General features: G+C 29.3%; 1 protein-coding gene across 1 annotated transcript in view; it reads left to right on the top strand.

The window, feature by feature from the left end:
* The window catches only part of LOC106476702 (midasin-like), a 236,786-nt gene that overhangs the window by 17,771 nt on the left and 208,074 nt on the right, over positions 1-10,941 (top strand). The window contains exons 4-6 of the mRNA XM_022381378.1: positions 364-521; positions 1,519-1,626; positions 9,425-9,608. Of these exons, the coding sequence (XP_022237086.1) occupies positions 364-521; positions 1,519-1,626; positions 9,425-9,608 (450 nt within the window). The remainder of the gene's footprint in view (positions 1-363; positions 522-1,518; positions 1,627-9,424; positions 9,609-10,941) is intronic.

Here is a 10,941-nt window from a genome sequence, read left to right as displayed (position 1 = left end):
AATATATATATATATATATATATTATTTTGAAGACAAGTGAAGCGCTTGCTGTTCATTTATTGTTGAATTTATCACTAACAAGTCACAGACACCTTCTGTAGAAGAATCCTGAGCCCAACAACAACATAGTATATATTTATACTATTAAGAAATACAAATAAAAGCCTTTTATTTCAACAGTTGGTAAAAGAATTATATTTATAAGTTCTGATAAGGTGTTTTTTCTTTTGATTGTTAAATATATTATACTATTGCTGTAATTACATTATTTTGTATTGATAAATATTGCAATATTCTTTCAAAAAATAATAACAAAGTTAGATATTAATAGATTACATTGATTATTATTTGTTCTCATTTAGAGAAAGAAAACCAAAGAAAAAGATTGTGAATATTCTGTTTTGGATCTGCTACAGGCAGCATTTAAACTTCTACTTCACAACATAGCATTTTTCCGGGTAAAGTGGGACTGGAGTTGTCTTGTATCATTCCTATGTCATGAGCAGGAAGAAGTGAGATGGTAAACCCATTTTATTTGTATTATAATACAGAATGCTTTGTCCATTCTGAAGGCATTTCCCTCAGATTATCAGTGCATATTTGAAATGGTGTGAATATGCACATTTAGTCATTGGAGATCAAAAGTATGTACACTAAAGTGTTTTATTTACACTGTACTTGATTGATGAAGATTGCTGCCACCTTTTGACAATGTATAAATACTTTCACAGTGACATCACATGAGACTATTCATTTTATTTTATTATATAAACCTCCACTTTGTTTCTTACTTTATTTATTTAATATTTTAGGCTCTATTGTGGGAAGCTATTATATTCTCTAATGTAATCAGTCATATAGTTGGTTAAGTTTGTTATTTTGTTTGTTTGGACCTGACTCACTTGAGTGCATGGGCTCACTAATGAATTTAAACAGTTGCACACTGCTCTGCACACAGCTTTGTATGCCGTCATTAGTTTGTTTATGGTCCAGCAAATCAAAGTAAACATATTCAATAACCCTACGTCCATTTCGTGGTGAGGATACATTTTTTCAGCTTTCAAAGGTATGAAACAATCTTTTAAATACTTTATGTACTTTGTAGTGCCATAATTAGTAGGGGGCCTACATCAATTCTAGCTATTCTCAAAACTTGTGCCATCGATCCAACAAGCAGTGTTGTTTTCCTTATTGTACAATTATCGCTGTGAATTATCCATGGGTCTCTAATAGTTACATTAATGTAGAACATATGAAATATTTTAATGTAATTTTGATTTAACCCAGCTTTTTTGTTTCTTTGAAAGATATGTTTGTTAATAATTATTTCATGTACAAGTTTGTTAATGAAACAACTTTACATGTTATTTACTTTAGAAATGGCATTTTCTTGAATAACATGCTAACATGCTTTTATAATTAATCGTTGTACAGTTTTAATAAGCATATGTTTACATAGGTTTGTAATTGATTTATAATTGTTTTTTTTTCATGAAATGTTTTCTGGTTCTTTTTAGGCTTGCATGCAGGTGTATTGCAAGTGTTAGTGGTATGAGTGAAATAGATTTGAAGTGTTTATTGAAGAAATATTTGACAGAGGAGCAAATCTTAATCATGTCTATAAGGTAAAAAATTTTGTCTTGTTGTGAGGTATTATAGGTTATATACTGTTGCAGTTTGTTGTAGAAATATACTTCAAATAAAAATACTGAAAACCTAGATTGCAACATTTTAAAAATTTACATGAATGTTTATTAAGCCACTTGTAACAGATAGATGTACTTCAACTGAAATGTAATGCTTCCATCTAAAAGCAAGTAATATATATGACACAAAAAACTGTATAATTTTGAAAGCAAACATTATCCTGGTCCTAATACATGGACTATTCCTAGTTTTTGTAATTGAACCAACATAAAAATGTTGTCTTGTGAAAGATTTGAATAACTGGTTTTTTAACCACTTGTACAAAATATTTCACTTTCTCAAACAATACCAGACTCAGGCCTAATTATGCAGTTTTTAGGCTATACAATCAAGTTGTTTATAAAATACTAGACTCAGGCCTAATTATACAGTTTTTAGAATGCACAATCAGGTTGTTTTTCTGATAACAGACACTTGATTGACTCACTGAAGAGATTATAAGACTTCCAAAACTTCACTAACTGTGTATTATCTAACTCTTAATCAAAACTGAAAAACTGATTACATAAGATTTCACCAAATACTGCTAATGCATACAGTGCTTTCTCTCTCTAAAATCATTAACAAGATAGATAATTGTAATACAATATTTTTTAAAAAAACAATAAAATACAATTCAGAAACATTTAAAAACAAAACATTAATTGTTCATTTAAAGCAAGTATGAATCTTGTTTCATAGGAACTTCACATGAATACTATGAGAATTAAAATGAGAAATAACACTTGGTTAGATATAATGTCTTCTGATATTGAAGTTTTGTATGGTATGTTTCTTAGCAAAATTAAAGTTTTACTGCAGCACTATAATCTAGAGTTGTAGTACTTGCTTTTTTGAAGGAGTCATATTAAGAAAATTGTTCCTTTGTTTTGTTAGCAAACTTCTAGCAGACACTGTATTTGTCTACAAAGCTTGAATACCAATGTGTAATGTTTTTTTGGGAACTTTAGGGAAAAAAAGTGAGTGGTGTAAAAAAATCAATATACTGTATTTAAATTTTTCAATAAAACAATATTTTGAATTTTATCAAAACAATATTTACATCTACTATATTTATAATTAATATATTTTATAAAGAAATGGAATATTAAGGATTATTATTTATATACTGTGTATAAGTCTACTTATGTTATAATAGGTAAATATAGTAATTAAACATGAGTACCCAATGTAGTTTTTGTAAACAAGAATTACTAAACTATTGATTTTGTATTAACCCTCTTGCTACAGGTCTTCCTATGGTCAGGGGTCAAAGGGCATTTCATCACATTTGTGGACTTGCATTCAAAATTTTTTTTAACTATTATTTTAGGAATGTAGGTCAATAAGTTTGTTATCAAATTGTAGAATATAATTCAAATTTTAATATTATACATTAGTTAGTTTCTAAATTTAGAAGAACATATTAAAAAAAATCCTAAATATAATTTTTTTTGTCTTGTTGTATGTTGATTGCAGCTTTGATTATAAATTAGATGTTTGTGATGTCCAAATACAAAGTCTATAGTTTCTAATAAATTAAAAACTCAAATTACAGATACTGGCAAGTTAGAATATAAAATAAGAATCTCCTGTCTTTTCTATTTGCTGAGATATCACTATATTTAGCAAATCAAATGCAGTGGTCCCATCCACTTTTTCCATTTCTGGAAATACTTCCTTATGTACACTCGCTTCTCTCTGTCTTGGCTTTATAGCCAATGAAAAGCTCAGAAATGAAGGTGGAAAGTTCACAAGACTATTTCTTTTGTCTTGAATCTTGGAAGGAAGGGTATGTGAAAAGGTTGTTCGAAAAACTATTTTTTAGACCCAAATACAGGTTAGTTAGTAAGCTGATAAATTACAGTGGAATTCTGTGATATTGATAGAGTAACTTATATTTTTTTGTTATTTCAATATGTGTATATAAAACCTAAAAAAGTTATTTTGTTTTACATCCTCTTAAGTGAGAAATTTGACAAGGCTTAGTAAGCAAGGTACGATATGTCAGGTACGGCAAGCTGGTGCAAACTTCTTTACAATCATAAGTAGTAGAGATGATTGTTTTATGTATTTCTTCATTTACTGTTCTATGCTTTAAGAAAATAACTAAAATTGAAGAACTTATTTGTAAATAGTAATAACATATATACATATGTGATGTATTTTAATTGAAATGTGACTGTATTTTACAAAATACTGGTTCACTGGAACAAAGCCAAGACAGGTCACTTCATAAAGGCCAGTTTTATACTATTGGATATGGTAACATGAATGCACATGTGCTGTGTCATCGCAACTTCTTTAATGTTAGTCAGACATGCCTGAAAAGTCAATAATATAAAAATAATAAATATATATAGATGTATAATTTTATGAGATTTAAGGCATTTAGACTAAACATTTGTGGTTTCTTGTTATAATATGTAGTCATTCTAGAACAAAAAAGCATAATCTATATCTATTTCCTAATTTGAGATCAGTCAAATTGACAAAATCTATACAGAGATACAATAGTGAAAATAACAGATAAAATATAAAGTTTTTTTCTAAACAAAAACGTTTGATATTTATTTGGAGCTTATAAAGATTTCACATGTGAAATTGTAAAATTTTTTTGATGCATAAAAGTATTTTTAGTCTTAAGATCAAAATTACTCTGCATGTTGGACAGTCAACATTTGAAAAGAAAAAATGCACAAGCAAATCATTACTTAAGAAACCTTAAACCTAATAAAAAAATACCCTGAAATTTTGTGTATGAAAGCCTTGTAATGTTTACTGATAATCTGCAGTATTTTGTGACGATACACATACTGTATTAAAAGTTATGGTATGAAAATTATAACAAGGACAAAATGGTTATGAGGTTGGTCCCTGGGACCGAGCCTGTAGTGAGAGAGTTAAAGATGAATTGTACTTTAATTAAAACTTCAAGTTTGTATCATACATAATAGTATTATGAAAATTTGAATAGAAAAATAATAGTATAAATTAATTTTAAATGTAGAAATTATATATATGTTTAAGTATATACAAATAAATAAAGCAAAGTACTCTTTCAAAGGTGATAATATAAGTAAACAATACTCAGTCTTCAACTAGAAAATTTTTAAATTTGTTTTTATTTACGTGTAAATGCATATATAAATTTTTTATAAACTCATTTTCCAGTTTTATAGTCCAACATACAGAAGACTGTTATAAATCTTGAAATACATTTTATCTATTCTAGTAACCAGGTAAAATAACCTAAGCTTATAAAAATTTAATGTTATTTCTTTATGACCTGTTGCTTTCTGACCATGCATATATGGATATGAATTTGAGTTTTGAGCAAAAGAATCGTAATTTATCACTTTCAGAATGTATCAAATTCAATAAAAGGTCAATGATCTATAGAAAAAAGTGGCATGGAAATATCTGGCTCAAAAACCTCCAAAAGTGTTCAGAATACAAGATTTTGAATCTAATTTTAAACATTTTACAGGGGAGCATGCCCTCAGGAACTCTATAGAACTGCTCGCATCTCACGTCTTCAGCATGGCTTAGGCCTTTTAAAACATCTTTCAAGCCTCCTAGAAACAAAATCATTGAAAACCCTAAGAGTAAAACATTGTCTCATGCTACTGCATGGGAAATTCTTTTAAATCTTTATAACTGGACTAAACCCTGGAACTTTGAAGCTATACATACTAGAACTGTAAATTTACTAAGTGTATTTTCATGAAATTTGTTAAGCTTTTAGTAAACCTTAAAAGTCTGTTGTACACACAAAAAGGTGGCTTTTTAAATTAAATGTTTATACTGAAAACTGATTTTCATGCTAAAAACAAGTATACTTCTTTTCATCTTACAGTCACATATTTTAGTTGCATGACCACTAGAACCTCCTAATTGAATATCAACTGTTTTTTTATGATAAAATTTCATACTGTATCTCTTATTTTCTCTATCCTAACAACAACAGTATATTGATTCTGGAGTATGCAGAGAAACCAACAATTTAAATTTGAAAAATATGAAATAAAATGAGTAATACTATTATTCCCTCTGAACTGGCTAAAGTAATGATAAGAAAGTTTCTAAAATACTTTTAACAGTTTTAACTGTTTTACATGTTTTCTTTTATGGTTTTATTCAGTACTTTATACCCACTGAAACAGTAATTCACCTGTCCATAAATGGTAAATCACAGTGGTAGCCATTGATTATTGATTTCTGCCTGACTGAAATATAAATAGAATGTGATTGGTATGGTGAAATATGCATTGATTAGTTCAAGCTTGTGAAGATTTGAATGTTTTATTACTAAGCACGGTAGTGCTTAGTATGTAGGGATGGACCAGAAAAAAATACACGATGCATATTATGTATTGCTCATCATAGTCTCAAATCTCTTATAACAATGTAAGAGATTTTAATAAACAACTAACTTATGTTTTTGAGGTTTTCAAAAGCTATTAAGACCTTCAGTTTAGCCAAAAATTGTTGCTAAAGTAGAGAACTGGCAAGTAGTGTAACACGCAAATGTTCTTCTGATTTTTCTGACTCTGGCATCAGAATCATCAATGCTTGAAGTTGTTGCGATGTCTTACACACCAAAATGTTGCATTTTAACTTTGGAAGTGCAGAAGCAGTATAGCATTTCACTAACTTTGATACATGATGTCCATCAAGACAATTCATCATGCCATGCTAAAACTTCTGCCTTTGTAGCAGCTGCCATTCATTATAAAATATTTGTTGGTATTGTTTAAAAAAAGAGGGGGGAAACAAGTAAAAAAAATTTGTTAAATAAGGTGATGTAGGGATGGCAATGCCAAAAAAGTACAGAAACAATGTAGGAATGAATACACAAAACCTTATAAAAAAAATTCTTGAAATGGAAAAATTGGAGCTCAGATTGAGATTTTTTTTAATGTTTTCTTTTGAAACTAAAACTTAGATAATATCAAACTTTGAACTGTAAACTACATATTCATTCTGTGTTTATTGAAATACATTGATAATAATATTGTTTAATTAAATTTTGAAAATAACACTAAAAATCATGGTATGCACAACTAAACAGCTTGTAAAAAAATTATCTCTATAGGTGTGGGGATAAGTTAGTAAATTGGATAAAAGTGTGGCTGGATGGAAGAAAGCAGAGGATTGTTACAAATGCATTTGAGTCAAACTGGATTAATGTCACAAGTGGGGTAACTCAGAGCTCAGTCTTATGACCTTTGCTCTTTTTGATTTACATCAATGACATAGATGAAGGAATAGTAAATAAATTACATAAATTTGCAGATTATATTAAGGTCTTGGATGTTGCTAGCTGTGAAGAGGATGCTACTGATTAACAAAAGGATTTAAGTCATTTAGTGAGTTGGGCAGATAAATGGCAGATGGGTTTTAATTGTAATAAATGCAAGATAATGCATGTGGGTAATCATAAGTTGAATTATAAGTATAATTTGGATGGGAATAACCTAAACAGTGTTATGAAGGAAAGGGATCTTTGGTGTAATAGTCGATCAGTCTCTAAAGTCATCCAAGCAGTGTGCTGTTGCTAGTGGTACTGCAAATAGAATTTTAGGTTGTATCTACGGAAATATTGAATACAAGTCTAAAGAGGTTATAATTTCATTGTACGGGTCACTGGTTAGGCCACATTTTGAATATTTTTTCTGGTCTTGAGCTCCTTACCTTAGGAAAGACATTGAATTGTTGGAAAGGGTTCAGAGAGGGGTTACTAAAATGGTGCCTGGGATAGAGGGGTTTTCATATGAGGAGAGGCTGAAATCTCTCAAATTGTTTTATCTTGAAAAAAGAAGAGTTGGTTGAGGTGTTTAAGATTGTAAAGGGAATTGATAGTGTTGATGCATCATTTTTTTCATATTTAACAGTGAGAATAGTAGGACTAGGGGACACAAATATAAATTTTGGCAAGGTAGGAGCCACCTTCAGCTAAAACAATTTCATTTTTCTAACAGGGTGGTTGGCCTTTGGAGTGGGTTGCCTTCAGATGTAGTAGAGGTTGTAACTGTAAATGAGTTTAAGAAAGAGCTTGATAAGTATATGAATGATAAGAGCTGACTTTAAGATTTTTTATTTATTTTTAATTATTTTAATTTAGTTTAGAGAATGGAACAGCCGAGATAGGATCAATAGTTCCCACGTTGTTCCAAAACGTTATGTTAAGGTTAAAGGGCATACAGTTGCTACTCAGTGGTGTGGAATTGTACATCCTTATTATAATTAAAAAAAAACAATAATGGAATAACTAGTTTAATATTATACTAAAATGAAGTGGTAGCTCATCCTTTTGATGCATACATTTTTAATATGTATGCACACATCTACAATCCAATTCAAACCTAATTAGATATCAGGAGCCACATATCCAATCAAAACTACTGTTGGTCCATTTTTTTTTTTACAATTCTAGATTGAGTATTTTCTTTTCTTATGTCTAGAGATAGATAGGTATAGAACTGTATTCCATGGCCTCATAATGTGCGTAGACTTTATAGACAATTGTAGATGTTCCTGCAGATAAACTCTCTACTGGTATTTACAGGTTCAATTAATGTGACCTTGAATTATTCATATTGCACTTGCTTGTGCTGTTCTTTGAATGAAATACATTATAATGAAGACAAGATTCACGTGTGAGTGTTTATGAGGATTTTGTGCTTCTCAGTATGAAACTAAGTATGCCTCAACTCCAACATATAGTGAATACATAGACATGAAATTTACAAAATATGACAGTATGCCATCAACTAATTAAAATACTAAGACCTTTCTTTTACAGAATATGAAGGTATAAACTATAACTTTTTTTATTCTGTTTTATATTTTTTCATAATGTGGTTTCATGCCTGACAAAATATCTGAAATTTATTAATTTCTTTAGTTTTTCTGTTGAGTTGAGGCTGATGTCAAACACTTTCTTTTAAGCCCTGTATTATTTTGTTTAACATTTATCCATATAATGTTTAAAATATCTGTTTACTAGAGTATGTAAGATATTCATTAATTAGACTGAATTATTTATGTTTGGTAGAATATTTTAAATTTTTGAGTAATTTCACATAGTAGAATGAAATACATGTTTATTAGAGTAATTGAGAATATTTCTATTCTAGAATATATAGAATTTATTATCTAAGTAAATAAAATGTATTTATTGACTAGTTTGTACATTTAGTAATAGTAGTATTCATCCTTTTAATTTCATTTAGTACTAGTTAATGTACCCATTAAGTGAATGTAGAAGACAAGGACTCTCAGACAGTGCAAGCTTCAGATGTAGAACCTCTATATTACTTTATGGTGTGTTCTAAATGTACCTATGAAGTTTGGTTGCAATCAGTAGCAAAGAATGGGGGAGCACATGGACACTTGGGGCCCACAACTGAACACAAACACCTTATGTCACTCCACATGCCAAGGTCATTTGATATCAGTGAAAAACAGGGTGTTAAAGTTGACACACAAACACTGAGGTGATACTTATGCTTTAGATATATATATATACATGTATATATAATGTAAATGTTTATAATATTACGTTCTTTATTATGAAAGTACAAGGGGAACTTGGTGATGTAATAGGTCAGTTGGAATTCATTGAATTAAATGAATTTGAATTGTATGATTTATACTTTATGATCAATATAACATCTGAATAAATAAGTGTGATTTTAGTTTTAAAAGAAGATTTTTTTTCCTTTCATGTAGGTACTATAACACACTGCAGACAGGTAACACAACTATGGTGACATCAGAAGTCAACAAAGAGCCTGCACAGGAAAGTATTAGCTTGAAAATGTATACACAAGGAAGTTTACTCATCTCTGATGCTTGCACACAAGTTACTGCAGTTGGTGGTATTCTCCTCCCCAGGCTTACTTCCACTGAAAAGGTCAATTGCTAATGTATTAAATTTTGCTCTTGTGAAGTTCTGTGCGAATTATGAATTAAAGTACAATTTTTAATGGTGGATCTTGTCTTTTTGATGAAGTAAAGCATGTAACAAAAAATTGAAAGTTAAAAAATATATGTAGTCTTATATTAAGATAGTTTATATTGTATTATGTTGTAAAAGCAGGCAGGATCATTAAATATTTAGCTAAAAAATGTTTTTTGAACCCAACCTTGATGGTGGTGTTGGGTTAAGAAAATTTGCTTCAAATAAACTTGATATTTTAGGAATAAATTCAGCTGGATCAAACACCAGGCCAAGAAGTTAGTCTCATTGAAAAAATGTTAACGTCAGAGCAAAAAATATACAAGTATTTTGTTTTTGAAATTAACAAAATGATGCAGAGTTCTAATATATCATATTGCCAAAAGTATAGACATATGTACAACTTGTGCATTGACTTTTTTCTCCAGACTTGAAGGATTTCAAGTTAAGTTCTTGATTACAGTGTATAAAATTATATATAAGTAAAGAACCCAATAACCCTAGCTCTCTGGCAACTAGTAATAGAGTCTATTTCATAAAATACTAATACCAGTATCATAAATTTTGATTTAATTGTTTTATTGTAGTCATATGCCTTCCTCTTACATACTGAATGTGTTATGTATAATAATCTACATAAGTAAAATGTTTCACTAATATGAAAAGGTAATTTAAAAATTTCTACCTTGTATCAAATATGTGATTTTTTTTATTGTAAAAAAATGAGTCAAAAATATTTGACTATTCTATACACCTCATTAATTCCTGGAAATTTGAAGAATGGCCATTTTCCTATGCATTAATAATTAATGAATTTTTTCACATGACCTTAATAGCTTTTATTGCAATTAAAGGTAATAATTCAAACAATAAAAAAGTGCAAACTATGAATACGTACAATTAATATGTGTTTTATATATTAACAAAGTGTTTTTAACATAACATCTTTACTTTTTATACCTTGTGCCACAGTGTTAAAAAGTAATAGGAATATGGGAGGCTACAATGAGCTGCCTTTATTCTCTGTAGATTTAGTAAAATTTACCTCATGATAGTTCTACTCTTCCTTGGATAGATATACAGTAGAAGAAAGTTTACAATGTCTTCAATCTTTCCCTTGTGTATGCAAGAAGAACAGAGTTTAAGATGCTTCAGCAGTAATATACCTTTCATTTTTTATTTCATCTGTTTACCTTACCTTGTTTGTTTTCATTTTCTGTCTACTTTACAGCACTGGTTTACTTTAAGTTTTCTGTTTACAATGGTTGTTTACTTTTCCATATTATTT

The sequence above is a fragment of the Limulus polyphemus genome, unplaced genomic scaffold, assembly GCF_000517525.1.
Source record: "Limulus polyphemus unplaced genomic scaffold, Limulus_polyphemus-2.1.2 Scaffold158, whole genome shotgun sequence".
NCBI classification, from domain to species: Eukaryota; Metazoa; Arthropoda; class Merostomata; order Xiphosura; family Limulidae; genus Limulus; species Limulus polyphemus.
Note: the sequence above shows the minus strand (reverse complement) of the source record. Positions and strands in the feature narration are given on the sequence as shown.